General features: G+C 30.1%; 3 protein-coding genes across 3 annotated transcripts; all 3 read right to left on the reverse strand.

Annotated features, from left to right (window-relative positions):
• Positions 1–2,369: 2,369 nt before the first annotated feature.
• On the reverse strand, positions 2,370–3,745 carry LOC108852293 (putative plant UBX domain-containing protein 15). Its single transcript, XM_018625795.2, has one exon. The coding sequence runs from the start codon at positions 3,664–3,666 to the stop codon at positions 2,497–2,499; it is 1,170 nt and encodes a 389-aa protein (XP_018481297.1). The 5' UTR covers positions 3,667–3,745; the 3' UTR covers positions 2,370–2,496.
• Positions 3,746–4,546: 801 nt separating this feature from the next.
• Positions 4,547–6,138, reverse strand: LOC108852739 (putative plant UBX domain-containing protein 14). The gene has a single exon (XM_057006708.1). The coding sequence runs from the start codon at positions 6,018–6,020 to the stop codon at positions 4,746–4,748; it is 1,275 nt and encodes a 424-aa protein (XP_056862688.1). The 5' UTR covers positions 6,021–6,138; the 3' UTR covers positions 4,547–4,745.
• Positions 6,139–9,831: 3,693 nt separating this feature from the next.
• Positions 9,832–11,150, reverse strand: LOC108852740 (putative plant UBX domain-containing protein 14). The gene has a single exon (XM_018626230.2). The coding sequence runs from the start codon at positions 10,941–10,943 to the stop codon at positions 10,056–10,058; it is 888 nt and encodes a 295-aa protein (XP_018481732.1). The 5' UTR covers positions 10,944–11,150; the 3' UTR covers positions 9,832–10,055.
• Between the last annotated feature and the right edge of the window lie 6,442 nt (positions 11,151–17,592).

Here is a 17,592-nt window from a genome sequence, read left to right on the forward strand (position 1 = left end):
TTATGAAAATATAACAAATAAACAATAAGCAATGAAAATAAGCAAAATCACTTAATACTATGGAGAAACTGACAAGTAAAACCACTTCATAAATAATTGTATAGAAGTATTTTTTTGGCTTGTCTGATAATTTAAGTGGGACTACTGGTTTATATGAATTCAAATTTATTTATTTTCTATGTATGTCTTAGGCCTGAGAATTTTGGATATCGGTTCGGTTTGGTTCGGATATTTCTGGAATCGAGTAGTTCAAGTAGGAGGTTAGAGAATCTATTTACTACTTGTCTCATTTTCGGTTAGGTTTGGTTCAGGTAGTTTCAGGTTTGTTTGCTTTGGATACTAAAACTTGGAACTAGAAGATACCCGAAAAAGTCAATTATCATTTGGTTCCAGTTTTGGTTCAGTTATTTCGGATAGTTCGGGTTAAATAACGGATATTTTTGGTAAAATATCAAATAATTCAGATATAAATCATGGATAGTCCGGCTTATTTTGGATGTTTTAGATAAAAATATCCGGATAATTTCAATAACAAATATAATTTACCAAAATTATTAAAATTATTAAAGCTAAGTTTCATTATCTAGTTTAGGCCTTGAACCGATTTTAAAATATATGTAGTTTTGCTTTGCAACATATATATTTCCATCGGTACATTCAGCTTTTATGGGTCGAACTACTACTGGATATAGAACATGTTAGTTATCCTACTTCGAACATACAATCGTGTATCCTATAGACAACTATCCTACAAGATAGTTGGCTATTCCAGAGATAATTACTAACTAAGATATACAAACCAGAGTTTGGAAATGTGTGATATAAATGTTGACATAGAAAAGTTTTATGTGATATGAAGTAAGAAAGATCTGCCAAACATCGAAAGCTTTGCTTTTTCTCTCTCCCCCCCCCCTCCCCCAACTTTGTTTCTTAATCATAGTCTGTGGCTGAAAGTTAAGAAGAAATTTTGGTTTGGATTTTTAGCAAATCCCACCCACTTTCTACATCTTTTAAAGCTTTATATACCTAATATTAACCACTTTCTATGGTTTTTGGTTTGAACTGTTCCTATCTTTCAAGTTACGATAATAAAAATTGGTGTTCTCATTGTTCTTTTGGGAGAAAATCTGAGTGTTAAATAGTATTTATGTCTCTCAGTTTAGACAATGCTCTACTGAAGATGCCAGTGGAAGAAGAAGAAGAGAGCAGCCTTTAAAGTTACCAGACCTCCCTGAGTTCTACATAACAGCAAAAAATTCAGCAAGCTTGGTAGGTTAAGTGATCAATTCTCAGGTTCAGAAAATGTATGAGTTGATTCTAGATATATCAATAAAATGATAGCTTTATGACATATTGAAGGGAGTTTCTCTATCAAAGGAAATATTTCAGTTCATCTTTAAACATGAACACAACTTAGTGGATAGCCTTAGTAGAGGAGTTCACTCTTTCAATCTATAGTCTTCAAAGACCAAAAGATTGGTGTATAAACCGCTGCGGGTTACTTGCAATATATCGACTTGTGAGTTCAAATGCATAATGTTCCGGTCGACCATTATACAACACAAGAACAGCATTGGGAGAATTCGCAAGACAAAGCATTGAAGTGGCTTTTTATTCGGAAAAGTCACAAGGATTATGTGAGAGTTAAGGTCAAATTTCATGTTTCCTAAGCCTTGAGATGCTCGGATAAAGTGATTCATCCTGGAGGTGACGTGTTCATCATTTTGCTGTGGCGGACCCAAGAGTTTTTTTAACATGTGTCAAAGTTTTGGTCAAACCTTTTGTAAACTTCCATAGCAGACTAGTACTGGTTGTACACTTCAAAGGAAGTCTACTATCAAAAGTCAAAAATTCGGTCAATCTACAAAACCAACCCTTTTTACATATACTTCTTTGTAAGTATACCTATTTTTTTTTGTTGTCAATGGTAAAGACGTAGACTTCTGCAAATTTTATTAACATATATGCGTTTTGTATTTTAAACTAAAGACATTTTTCCAAATTTTAGCAAAGAGAAAAAAAACTAGAGACATTTTTAATGTTTGAACATGGTGTTGAACTATCTACCTCTTGCGTGAACTCGATAGATTCTGATGATGTTGCAAGCCCCCGTTAATGCCATTAATGTTTTTTCAAAAAAAAAAAACCATTAATGCTACAGACTACAGTTCCTTGAGGACATTTCCAAAAAGACCACGTTTTCCACAAGCGCTTCTTCTAATCTCTCCTTTCAATTTCGATATGCGAACATTTGCAAGATTTCTAACAAGATTATTTAAACACCACAGTGGTCGATCCATGTTTAGTTTCAAACGTTATTCAAGACCACTTTCTCACAGTTGGATCATAATATCATACTAGTGTTGTCGGGTTTATAAAAACTATTTAGATGAAGAGGTCTCATTGACACTACTAACTGAAGGAACAAACTATTAAAATCAAGATATAAGAAGAAGAAAAAAAAGAACTAATACTTCGGGACTAAACTCCAAATCTTCACTCCCAAGCAACCGAGATCATCGAGTTTGCGAGCCCAGATTGTTCGAACGTGGCGTTAGCTCCGTAGTCAAGAGTCTTTGAAGCACCAGGAATCGCTTGTACCAACTTAAAAGCCTTCTTCTCGGACTGAGAATAACAGAAAGACCAGAGAAGCTGAATAGGTTCGCTTTTGAGAAACTTCCTCTGCTTTCTTCTCCCATCTGGAAACCGAACGCATAGACTGCACACAAGGCTTCGATCACAGTCTCCTTTTGGCTCTTCTGTCAATACTGGAAACTCTAAACAATTCTCCTCCTCCTCATGTATGGGTAAAGTCTTGGTCTCAACTGTTTCGACGATATCATCACAGTTAGTCTCCGCCACAACACGATCAATGTGGTTGCTTGAAGAACAAGCCTCCGACTCAACCATGTGATCTCTAGCCTGGTTGCTTTCATTACAAAGCATCTCTGTTTTAATGAGCTTTTTTCTTGTCAGAGAAGCAATGTGTTCGCGAGGACCAGAAGACATATAGTCCATCAAATCCTGGACAAAACTATGAGCGTCAATCACCCCGCTCCACGAACGCATCTTAAAACCAGTAATGGGATCAACGAGGAGCACCACGGGACGAGCAGACCCGATCTTGTAGAAAGTTGAGATCTTCTGTCCTTGTGTGGTAACATCGTAGACTTGCCATAAGATGAAGCTGGGCTCAATGGCTTGAGAAACGACTTCGTTTGACCATAAATCTAGGTTAAGTGAATGACAAGCATGGTCTTTCGTGGATTGGAGATTCACTAGCAACCATAGATTCCTCTGTGAAGCTGTTGATTTTGCATCATCAAACGAACCCTCGAAAAGAAATTCCAGAGGAGGTAACTTGGTCGTATATGATCCAACCAAAAAGAGATTAATGGCTTTTTCGAGGTTCCAATTTGTCGTCTCTAAGAACTGCATGGCTGTTTCCGTGGTTTGACCTACAGCTATCTCGGTGAATGATGAGATCAGTTTCTGTTGGTAATCACTGGTTGTTTGAGTCTCATCGAATGTCATTGAATCTGCTGATTCAACAGAGTCCGAATCTGACGATTCTGATTCCGAGTCAAAGATCTTTTCAGGAACGGGAGCATCACAGAGAGTCTCTTCTTCTCCTTCTCCGTGAGAATCATGTGGAGCATCCATCATCAGGAACGGTTTGTGATAATTACTGCGTATATCTTTAGATAGAACCTTTTGTTGATAACAAGGCCAAATATTTATATTGCAAAGAATTAGGTTAAACTCTTAACACAAAGAGAAAGGGAATATTAGATTTTTGTAAATCCTAGATAATTATGGAATATATATCCTAATATGTTACATCTACTTTTTTTTGATAAAAGGAAAAATTGTAGATGATGATGATGTTACATCTCTACTTTTAAAACAACTAATTCGGTTTGGTTTGATTATAGTAAAATCGGATTCTGGTTCGATTACGTTTTGGTTCTTGTTATTGGATTATAAAGCAGCAGAACCAATCAGATTACAAACAAACGGAATTATTCTTGTTTTTTCCTATAGATATTACACAAAACTATATGTCTATCCCTGAAGATGTTTGTTTATTCATTTTTTTTCTTTCTATAAACTAGTTTATATGTTTGTTTATTCTTTCTATAAACTAGTATTGTGTTTTTAAATTTCTAACATGATTAGCTACCGTAGATTATCGTCAGAACATCACGGTAGTTGATTCACTCACTTTTACCTCAGCGCCGGCTCAAAGAGTTGATGGACCCTTGGGCAAAATATTTTAAAATTTTTCTTTAACATGTATTTACAGATAATTTTAGAAATTTGGGCCTTTAAATTTTTTTTTTTTAATAACTGGACCCCATTTTAATACTATTTGTGCAGAAAAATAGTTGGGCCCCGGAACCACGCCGCCCCTATACCTAAGCCGGCCCTGCGTTTGGTCAGAGTCTTGTCTGATTTATAGAACAGACTTGGATGAGGAGCTGAGGTTACAAATGACGTAATATCAATATAGCAAAAGAGACAATTTGGATTAAGCTGTAAGCCTGTAAACTAAAATCAACTAATCATTTTGATGATTAGATAAATAAACGTGAAGAAAATATGTATTAGCCGTCAAACAATGTTTCTTAAATTACTAAAACGTTTGCTATCATGTATGCATTAATCATCTTTCACCTTGTCAGTGTATTTCTTAATCAATCAAAATTTACATATGAAAAAAATTAATTGTAGTAAGTGAATCTTTACTCCCAAGTAACAGAGATCATTGAGTTTGCGAGGCCAGATTGGTCGAAAGTTGCGTTATCTCCGTACTCCAGAGTCTTGGAAGCACCAGGGATCGCTTGTACTAGCTTAAACGCCTTTTTCTCAGACTCCAGCATCTGAGAATAACAAAAAGCCCAGAGAAGCTGAATAGGTTCGGTCTTGAAAAACTTCCTCTGCTTTCTTCTCCCATCTGGAAACCTAACACAGACACTGCACACAACGCTTTTATCACACTCTCCCTTTGGCTCTTCTGTTAAATCTGGATACCTTAAACAAGTCTCATCCTGCTTCTTCACTTCTGCAGACTTTTCAAATTCGGGCCCCCAAGACGGTGCCACAATGTGACTGATAGTCTGGTTGCTTGAACAACAAGTCTCACCCTCCTTTGTTTCTTCTAAAGACTCTGCAAGTTTGGGCATCCCAATCTGGCTGCTTTCAGAGCAAAGACGTTTGTTTCTTGGTAGAGAAGCCATGTATTCATGAGGACCATCATCCATGTACTTCATCAAATCCTCCACAAAACCATGAGGTTCGATCACGCCGCTCCAAGAACGCATCTTCTGACCAGTGATGGGATCGATGAGAAGCACCACAGGAGGAGAAGATTCGATGCGGTAGAAACTAGAGATTTTCTGTCCTTGGGTGGTATCATCATAGACTTGAGATAACATGAAGCTAGACTCGATGGCTTGAGAAACGACTTCGTTAGCCCATAAATCTCGGTTTAGCATGTGAGAAGCAAACTCGGTCGTGGACTGGAGATTGACTAGCAGCCATAGGTTCTGTGTAGAAGAAGCTGACTTTGCTTCTTCAAACGTACCTTGGAAAAGAAGTTTCAGAGGAGCACGGTACAAAGAAGACAAGCTCCTAGACTCTTCTGAGGGTTCTGGTTTCGAATCTGGTTCAACAGAAGTGTCCGAATCTGACGGTTCTGATTCCGCGTCCCAGATCTTCTCAGGACATACTTGGACCGGAGTTTGATTAATGGAAGAAGTATAATAGTCATAGAGGGTATCCCTAACTGAAGGTAAAGGAGGAGGGATATGTTTTTCTTCTTCTTGATAATCACTCCAATACTGTTCTGTTGCGTTTTGTTGACACAGAGGTTGATTCTGACTGTGGGTGAGAAAGAGGTTAATAGCTTCTTCAAGGTTCCAGCTCGTTGCCACTAGGAATTGTATTGCGGTTTCTATGTTTTGACCAATAGCAATCTCCATGAATGATGAGATCAGTTTCTGCTGATCATCTCTCATTGTTTCGGTCTTGATGGTTTTCCCTTAGAGAGAACGTAAAAAGAGTTTTTCTTTTCTTTTTCTCTTGAAGAACAACAAGACAGAGACAAAGCGTGAAAGAGTTGAATAAATTTCTCTGACAAAGCCAATTCTCAAGAAAAGATTTCTCTGACGTTTTGGTTCTTTATATAGAGACACAGCATCTCTTTGGTTTTGTTCCTTTTTCTTAGCTGATTTGGTCAGCAAAATAGGAAATTCCTTTCCCCTTTTACTTATAAATATATTTTCCTTTTTAGAGTAACTTTGTAATTTTTCTTAGAACTATTTAAGCCTGTATACCCTAGATTTTGTTAAGATATTGAAATCTATACTTATTTGAGATCTACATTATTATTTTAAATGATAAATTTATTTTTAATAATAAGTAAAAAGAATTTCATATTTGGTTTTAGTAATCATACTATTATTTGGAACATGTAGTAATAGTATAGTGAAATCCTTATAAGTTGATTGGTTAACTATTTTATAATGATGATTCAGCGATTTCACAATGGTGACATACACTAATCACTAATCCTCTCTCTATATATCTTTAATATTTCACAATGATGACTATATTTATCTTTAATATTATCCAATTCCCTCGACTATTGTATTCTATCATTCATGCACTAATGATTCCTCATTAATGCACATGAAACTTAACTACATCGATTATGAAACGAGTGAGAAGCCAATGGACAATTACTCTTGTCTATGAATGTATTTCCCTTAATATTGATCTATCATCATTTTATTGATTGTCGTATTTTACGTATTTAGTTTCCTAATTTGTTATTTTCAAATTTGTATAACAAAATTCTTATATTAATGTATAAGTTATCTAATGCAGAAGAATATATCTCCTATACATTATTTGCGAAGTGATTTGTACATGTGTCATCATTCAGTGGCGGAGCCAGACTTGAGTTTTACAGGGGGCAGTCTAAAATTTGAACTTAATTTATAGGAGGCAATCATAGAAATTTTACCATGTAAACCATAAAAATTATGAATAATCAAAGAAAATGCATAAAAATACATATTTCATGGTGGACAGCTGCCACCCTTCCTCTCCATCTCCCTCCGCCACTGTTATCACTACATTTATTTTCAATAATAAATAATGACATGGCTCAAAAAAATGACATGACATCAATATAATATGACATGTAAAATTTTCTATATTAAGATTTATATTTTTGGTAAGATTTTAAATATGATAATGACTATTTTCTATATGGTAAGATTTATATTTTTGGCAAAGTTTCATAATATGGTAATAACTAATAAATTTTATATCAAAAATATTTTTCTCTATAAATATTCATTTTGGTAAGATTATAGAAATATGAAAATAACTAATAAATTTTCTATATCCATTGAAATAATATATTTATATAGATAAATAATAGTTTCGAGTATATAATTTTTAAATCAATTTATGAATCATATTTTTATTATTGAAATAAGCATAGTTATAATCATCTATTTTATCAACTTATATATGTTATTTATATTTAATGTATATATTTATTAGAACTAATTTGTATATTTACAAATACACATATTTAAAATAAAAGTAACTAAATAAAATATAATATGAATAAAAATAACTTTATAAAATTTCAATTATTTTTATTAAATTTAAACAAAATAAAATTAAAATATGAAAGTAAATTTGAATAAATCAAACTAAAAATTACGTTATGGTTTTTGTTTTTTTAACTAATATAATTAAAATATAAAAACTAAAAATTAGAAATTATATATATATATATATATAAAATAAAAAAATTTATATTTGCGCATGACGTAGAAAAACTCCTAATAATACTATGTGGGTCAAGCAAATATTAAGCTAACTGATCATCAAGCAGATATTTTCCAAAAGAGTAAGAATGAAATGATTAAGGATGTGAGAAAGAAATTTCTTGGTCCATATGTTTTCAAAATTCATGGAAAAACATATCACGTCATTTCTGAAGACTTACCCGAAGATTGAAAATATATAATATTTTTTCATCTTTACAAAGTAGTGTACTCGGATTCATATATGACACCTTATTATTTTCATGTATTGTTCTAGTAATAATTGTTTTGCTGCTCTTATTTTATTTATCATAAAAAGTAACTTGTCAAATATGATGTGTTTTTTATATATATATTACCTTTACAACTCATTCATATACTTGTAATGGCCATTGATCTTAATATTATCTGTGTAAAATGTTTCTCAACTCAACTATAACAATGTTACACAATCAATTTATTAAGTGTAAGGGTTAGTTCAATTTAAGATACCCTTTGATGCTTTGGTTTTGATTGAGCTAGCCAGTAAAACTCTCATACCACTCTCACACATACAAAATTTGTAATCAACCAGTAAAAGTAGTTTCATATTAAATTGCTAAAAAAATTATAACCACAACTAAAAACTTGTTTTTCTTATCTAACAAACAGTATAATCATATAGTTTAATTTTAGCATTTAACGTAGTTATCGAAATAATTTCTTATCTATAAATGATTCCCACTATAAAAGGGAATATTTACTTTCTATAGGAATTTAACAATTTTCCCAACCTATAAAAATAGTTTTCTAAAAAATGATATTGTTTCTGTAACCGCCTATAAAATTTGATTTTCTATACGACCCATATCTGTCACACATAAAAGGAATGAAGATCTTGCAATAAATATTATAACCACTAATATCTCATATACACTCAAATTTTGTTATATACGCTTTGTCAAAATTATGTTAAACCTCTTTATTTGTATCTTCTAATGGAAGCTTTTACCTCTGATAATTACTATATATATATATATATATATATTAAAAATGACTTCTTTTCATAAATAAAATCAGTCCTTAAACATATGTCGGTATACTATTCTTGCTCTATATTATTGAATTTCTTTGAAACAATGCCATTCATTTGTTTACTTGCTTGTGTTTCTGTAATATCCGTATGATGATACTATTTTTTTAAAAAAATGTTGCTCTTGCAGAATAATCATAACAATTTTGTAGGGCAAACAATTACCAAGACAATGGATTATGAGTTGTGTAATATTTCAGATGGAAATATTTTCTACAAGTTTGATGGATAAAATTTCCAGATTTGGTAACGAGAGATGCAACTTTATTTATCCTATTTGAAGTTGGATATGTGAGAATAAACTAGTTAATCCTCTTGGTAATACTGATGTCGTCGTACTTGCAAGTGAACATGCATGGATTCATGGTGATTATATGTGGAAAGGAGTGATATTAGATCTTAGGCCAATTAATCGATCCCTTTTATGTATTATATTCTCAGAAAAAATCTTCTAAAGCCTTGTGGTTATATTTGGAGAAGAATCACAAACCATATGTGATGAGGCGTCAATATTTTTCCACTCCTAAATTCTTACACTTCAAGATGGTGGACCATAAACCAATTGTTTTACTTTCGATTTCGTCGCCATCTTGAGAGGGGCTATTAGAGTATAAGTTCAATATCTGTTCAATGTGTTAATTGGTTTTGCTTATTCCGGTTTAACCAAGCCTCTATATAAAGGCATTGTGCATTGTAACAGAAACTTAATGAGAATAAGATTTACATTTCGATGTAACAAACTCTCTCTGCTCTCGATTCCTTGAAGCTAACACATGTCCATCAAGATCGGAAGTTTCAACGAGCAGACCCTCCTTGTGCAGACTATTATTAGTACTTGTTAGTGTTAATCATGCTTAGAAAATGGTACTGTTGAGAAAAGAGGAAAAACAAATCAGTATGATAACTAAAACCATAAACCAAAGTTCATTGGGATAAACCAATAACCCCCTCAAAAGCACAATTGAAATAAACCCAGAAAAACACCTGTATATAGACAAAAAAATTGCAGCATCTAAAAATAAAATGGCATATAGCAATCTTTGTTTAATCATATTCTATATGATCTTACACAAAATAGAATTGCTACGTTATTATTTTACGAAGTAAGAAAAAGAATATGATGATCGAGCTAATTAGCAGTCTCCTTTAGGCTCTTCTATCATTGTTGGAAACTCCAAACAAGTCTCCTCCTCCTTTACTTCTTCATATTTTTCGCCCCTAGAAGGGGCCACGATGTGATCGTCACTAGTCTTGTTGCTTTCAAAACAAATCTTCTCTGTTTTCATGCGCTTGTTGCTTGTCAGAGAAGCAATCTGTTCATGGGGCCCACTATCCATGTATTTCATCAAATCCTCGACAAAACTATGTGCGTCAATCACCCCGCTCCACGAACGCATCTGCAGACCAGTGATGGGGTCGATGAGGAGCACCACAGGAGGAGCAGATTCGATCTTGTAAAAAGTACAGATCTTCTTTCCTTCCATGGTATCATCATACACTTGCAACAAGATGAAGTTAGACTCGATGGCTTTAGAAACAACGCTGTTTGACCATAAATCTCGGTTGAGTGTGTGAGAAGCAAATTTGGTCGTGGATTGGAGATTCACTAGCAACCATAGATCCTTCCTGGAAGAAGTTGATTTTGCCTCTTCAAACGAACCTTTGAAAAGAAGTTTACTAGGAGGCAACCTCGTCGAATCTGATCCAACAACATATGTCGAATCGGACGGTTCTGGTTTCGAGTAACAGACCTCTTTAGGAGATACATCGACCGGAGCTTGATAGACGGGGGAGAGAGCATCCCTAATCAGAGGTAATGGAATTAGAGGGATGTGTTTCGGATAATCATTCTCTAATTGCTCATGAATATATATATGGATGCGAAAGAGGTGCATGGCTTCTTCAACGTTCCAGTTTGACGCCTCCAAGAACTCTATGGCGGTTTCCTCTGTTTGGCCACCATCCATCTCGATGAATGATGAAATCAGTTTCTGTTGGTCACTTGTTGTTTTAGTCTCCATTGATATATTTTTTTTAGAGAAATAGAACTGAGAATTCGAGAGAAAACGAAAGAAGAGCGACTGAAGAAGACAATAGAGGAATCGTGAGAGAGGTTCTCTTTCGTTTTATTTTGTTTATAGAGAGACATGACCTCATTTAGGTTCTCAATCCTTAAACCTTCTATGGAAAAAGGAAATTACCTTTTTGTTTTGTTTAATAATTTCCTTTTTCTGGGATATACACGTTTTATACGGTCTATTATTTATTTACGATTTTAGATATAGTGAAATAATAAATATATATTAAATAACTGATGATGAAATAATAATAATATTAAAGTATTAGTAATTTAGTAACTATTTTTTTTAATGTTACGTATATAATTAAATTGCTACTAGCTAGCATATAAACAAAAAATATTATTATTTATTTACAATTATTTTAGATAAATAAATCCAAACAATTATTTATAATTATTTTGTGTGATATATAATTAAATTTAAATATTACTAAAACAGATATATAATATTTTATTGAATGAAGTTTCATACTCATATGGTTTTATGATCATTTATTACTAAAAAAAATTATTTGTGAGATTTCAACAATTTATTTATTTTTAAAAATTAAAATATAAAATATACATAAAAATATAAATTTTCTAGTGCGATTATTAAATTTATAGTAATAATATAAAACAAAAAATGATAGAGAATACACAAATTATTATCAAAACTTTATTATCCAGAATCATTTGTCATGTATATTTTATCTATATTAGGTAATTCTTTAATTTTTATCTATGGAAAAAGAAGAAATTATTTCTATACATTACTAACTAATTATAGTGCTTTTTGAAAAAAATATATTCAAAATTCAAAGTCAAACACAAAATTAGCTCATGACTTTTTTAGAATTTTCATTTTTTCTACTGACTCTAAAGTTTAGATTATTCACGAAAATGTCATTACTTTTTTTACCTAAATAATTATTTTACTCTATCATCCTCATATTCATCAATTATTTACAATATTGCTATGCCATGAATACAACAATTACCATGAATACCGAAATTGAAGCTTTTAATGCTCCTAAAATCGATTTTTACTCCTCTTATCTAATTTCTTATGCATTAAAACAATATCTCTTTCATTTTCTCTCTATATTCATCAAAAAATCCAACTTTTTAAGATTCATATAGCCATTCAAGCTCATGATTCTTGGTTATTAAAAGTGGATCCCTTTCGTGTCAAAATTATGTGTGCTTGGAGAAGTTAAGCAAGTTATCTCACTAGTTGAAAGTATGAATTGAAACTTTTTTTTCAGATCTGTTCGCCCAGAAGAGACTTCCCGTATAAGTTTTCTGAAAAGTCTTCTAGTCAATGCAGATGGAATTGACTTTACTTTGTTAAGAAATAAATCTTGAAAATACCAGAGAGAGTCTTCTTGGATAGACATGTTAGTTTCTTCAATTGACCGAATTGTGTTTTTATTTGTCTTTCTCTAGAAGACCTCTCAACTGTCGTTGGAAGTCTTCTAAATTGTCGGTGGAAGTCTTCTTACTATCGGTGAAAGACGTCTCAGATTACTTTTGCAATTGAAAAATAAAATTTTAATATTTAGTTAGACGACTTCTATGTAAGTTTTCCGACGCAAGTCTTCCAGAATTTTATACCGAGATTCTGATCAAACCATTGGTTATCACAGAAGACTTCCGTGTAAGTCTTCAATCGGAAGACTTGCATGAAAGTCTTCTAATTAAAATTAAACATTTAAGTTTTATTTTTAGATTGCAAAAGTAACCTGAGACGACTTTCAACGAAAGTGAAAAGACTTCCTCCGAGTGTTCGAAAGACTTCCTTGTAAGTCATCTAGAGAAATTCAAATTTCTGACACAATTTAGTCAATTGCAAAACCAACTTGTTTATCCTAAAGACTTCCCTGGAAATATTCTTTGGTATTTTTGAGATATTTTCAAAAACAAAAGTAAACCAATATTTAGAAAGAAAAACTTCCAAAGATGTCTACTCTCCAAAGAAGTCTAATGTAGAGTAGACTTCTCTCGAAGTATTTCTTTGTAAATTTTCAATTGCAAAATTGACTTATATGGAAGACTTCCTAGAAGTATTCTAGCATAAGACTTCCACGAAAGTCTTCTAAGTCAATGTGTAATAATCTTTCATTTTCTCTAAATTAAATTTAAAAAAAAAATATTTTCTTGTTAATTCATGTATATTAGTCGATATTGAGACTCTTGAATAAAATTCATAACTTAAATAGTGAAAATTACAAGATTACCAACATTCATGCTTATTAATATTTCTAGCTAATGAGAGAAGACTTTTGAGAAGTCTTCTACGTTAGTTTTGTAAAACTTGTATTTTCAACTTTAAGATATATTTTTAAACTTTCAAAAGTGTTAAATAACTTCAAAAATATCAGTTCACATGGTTTAATGTGTCTTATTAGATCATAAAATATACTATTTAACTTTCATGAAATTTAAAATATCAGTTTTCACTTACACTTTTGAATTTTTCGCTTAAATTTTAATTTTCCGTTTATATTTTAAGTTTTCGCTTGAAATTTAAGTCTTCTGAGAATGGAAGTCTTCCGAAAAGACTTCTATTGAAAGTGTGATATGTTTGAACTTATGTAATTTTTGATCTTTTGTGAATTTCAGTAGTTTTTCTTGGGAAGTCTCTTCCCTTAGTTATAGTAAATTTGATTAGTTTTTTGTGTTATTGTGTTTGCTATTTAAATTGTATTAATAACTTCAATAATGTCAAGTACTTTCGGCAACGAAATTGTATTAATAACTTCAATAACTTCAAGATTTTCTAGGAAATCTTCTAGCGCATTATATGTTAGAAGACTTTCGAGAAGAGTTCCCAGAACACACAAAATACATGTCCAAGATTTTTAGATCTACCTTTAAAAGAGTATAAGATGAGAACCATGTAATAAAAACATGCAATACAAGATGAATTAGTGAGAAATTAATGAGACAAAAATGATAAATTGATATAAATTTTGTGTGTTTTAATTTCTAAAAGATTAAAGAAAAGTTTGAAAGTTTTAGTTTGGTAAAAAAGGTAAGATCTATAAGCAACTAGAGATTACTAAATGAAGAAAAAATAAACATAGAAACTTACCAAAATACTCAGATCTATTACGAAAGAGGAGACATGGGAGAAGACTCCGTCTTAAGACTTCCAGAAAATTTTCTAGCGCATTATAATTAGAAGACTTCTCAGAAGTCTTCCAAAGTCTGACTCAAATCTGATAAATCTGCAAATCCAAAAACGTTCAAATCGCTTTAAAACAGAGAAACTGAGTGGAATATGAGATATATATATATATATAGAACACACAAAAATACATATCTAACTTTATAAATCTATCTTTAAAGTAGTGGGAGATGAGAACCATATAATAAAAAATCTGCAAAAACAAAATAAATTAGTAACAAAAACATGAGACAAAAATGAGAAATTAATATAAAGTTTGGTGTTTTCAAGTTCAAATAGATGACAGAGAGGTTGTAGAGTTTTAGAGATAAATATTGCATTTTTATTGCAGTCATTTGAGAGGAAGAGAGAAAATGTATAAAAAAATTATATAGTGAGATAATTTTCCAGTTAAGTTAAATATTTTCTATTCGAAAAACTTCCGGAAAGTCTTCTAACATAAAAAAAACACACAAGAAGACTTCCTGGAAATCTTCTAACCGTTAAAATAGTATTCCGAGAAGACTTCCTGGAAGTCTTCTAGACCAAAAATGTAAACCCTAAACTCAAATAAGTAACTAAATAGAAACAAACACTTCATTAAAACTAATTCAACTTAAAAAGTGTTTAATATACACAGAACTAAACACATATATCAAAATTTAGTTTTTCGGAGAAAATGTTAAGCTTCCAAAATCTAACCCTAAGAATAGAAACAATACTACAACATATGTTAACAAACCCTAAACCAAAGAATACCATGACTCACTACATTCACTCATCTATGTTGAAAACAATTAAATTTTACTTTATCTTAATTTATATCATTTACAAATGTTTATAATTAGATTATTTCAAATTTTCTCTCAACAAACTTTTTTAATTAAAATTTATAAATTATTTTTACGATCAGAACCTTTAAACCTTAAAAAACTTACAAAACCTCAAAAGACTTTTCGGGGCAATATCCGTAAAAATGAATTCTGTTTTTTTGTCATAAGGGGCTGGCTGTAATTTCACAAAGCTTTTGAGTTACTTTTGCATTTGAATGAAGTTTGGGTATACTTTTGTATTTAAAGTCAAGTTTTGAGTTATATTTTGAAAATTCCTCTTAATTATATGATTAGTTTAATGAAAAAATATAGTATATGTTTAAATAGATTAACCTACTTTCTAAGAATTTTAAAAATCATTCTAGTGATGACATGTATCATAGCTTAAAGTTTGTAATGTTTCTCAAATAATATATAACTAGATCTCGACCCGCACAACCGTACGGGTATTTATTTTCATGTTTATGTATATATATATATAGATATATACATTTTTATATAATTAGTATATATTTCTAAGGTTACTTATATATTCAAATTTGTATGTAATTTTTCCAAATACAATAATTTCATATTTTTCATGCTGTAAATTAATTAATTATTTCAAATCATCACATATATGTATATATTGCTTTATTATATATTTCTCCTATTGAATTTGTGTTTGATTAAAAACAAAATTTTTTTATGCACGAAAAATATATTTAAAAATTATTTTGATTTAATTTATTATGATCCTGACCCGTAATTCAAATCTTTGGATTTCTTTTTGCAATTTTTTATGTTTATTCATTTTAGATAAGAAAGTACTGTATATATAGAAATTTAAGATAAATTAATTTTATACATGTATTATATAGTTTACTAATATTAAACCATTCTAACAACATATTATACCTTTAGCATATTTGTTTTATATTTATAAAAATAAAATATATTAACTTTTCAATTTAAAATAATTTTATCATATTTAGTTCAATATAATGGTTTTCTTTCAAAATGGTAGATATTATTATAAATAGATAAAATAGTATATCATTTGATTTTTCATTTTATAAAATATTATTGTATATATATATATATTAATTAATATATTATTTAATGTGTAATAACATTTTACTAATTACGAGATTAATGTCAATATTTATTTACAATTTTTGACACTTAAGATCTTGTTATAATATGTTTCAACAGATTTGTTAGAATTTTTAAATATATATATTTATGTTTTTAACAGATATCAAAATATATTATGATTTAAGTAATTAGAAATATTATATTATATTAGTATTAAGGAAATACTTTAAATAAAATTTCTAAATGATGGTAAAAATAAAATATCACACATGAAAGAAGTCATAAATTATATTTTGATAGATAAGATTATTAGACAATATATTGTTGTAAGTTACAAAATTTATGTTAATAAATTTTGTTCTTTTTTAGAATATTACATGATTTACAAATTTTAACTCATTTTAACAGCGGCTTATATTTATTTATGTATTTAAATGAAAGAAATATTTAAAAAGAAATTGGGTTACTTTACTAATATATTAATTTTGTTATATTTATTTATATAGCATATCTAATTTAATATAATATAAACTAAAATAAATTTTATAAAATATAGCATATAATTTTATTTTAATTAACATTAATTTATAATAAAAATATATTGCTAATCTCGAAATTAGTTAATGTATTATTTTATAAAAAATATTTATACTTTTTGGTAAGATTTTTTTAGATTTTCCCAATTTCTATGAAAATATGGAATGTTATAATAAATCATAATAAGAATGATAAAATTAGAGAATAAACATAACATGACTTTCTAGGAATAAGTCCAACTTAAAAAATCACACATGAATCAAGGTTGTAACTTCTATTTTAATATATAAGATAAAATATATTTTCTTATAACAATAATCAAATTCAGTGCCATTTTCTGTTGATAAGTTTACATTTGTACTTTTTGCCTAAAATACCATTTTCATAGTACCATTTTTCATATTTTTCAAATTTACACTAACCACTTTTACCACTACTTTTGATGAAGGGTTTAGATTTGAAAGTTTAGGATTTAGGGTTTAGATTTGATGTTTTAGGATTTATGGTATATAATTTAGGGTTAAGAGTTTTTTTTTTTTTTTTTTTTTTTGCTAAAAAAACTGTTGTAGGTGAGTTTAGGGTTAAGAGTTGAGGATTTAGGGTTTATAGTTGAGGATTTAGGGTTTATAGTTGAGGTTTTAGGGTATTGAATTTAGGGTTTAGGGTTTATAGTTGAGGATTTAGGGTTTAAGGCTTAGAGTTGGGGGTTTAGTATGTAGAATCTGAGGTTAGAATTTTGAAAATCATTTTAAAACAAAAATAAAAGAGTCTTTAACATTTTAATAAATAATATATTTTTGAAAATATGTATTTAGTGGTGATAAAAATGAATAATGGTATTTTCAAAGTGTTTTTTTTTTAAATTCTCCACTTTTAAATTCAATTGTATATGAAACATTAATAGCTTCTTTCTTATACTAGGGAAAGTATTCGACATATTTGATTTAAAAAAATTTCAGTAATCCCATAAAACAAACTAGTTTGAACCATAT

This window comes from Raphanus sativus, chromosome 4 (assembly GCF_000801105.2).
Source record: "Raphanus sativus cultivar WK10039 chromosome 4, ASM80110v3, whole genome shotgun sequence".
Classification (NCBI taxonomy): domain Eukaryota; kingdom Viridiplantae; phylum Streptophyta; class Magnoliopsida; order Brassicales; family Brassicaceae; genus Raphanus; species Raphanus sativus.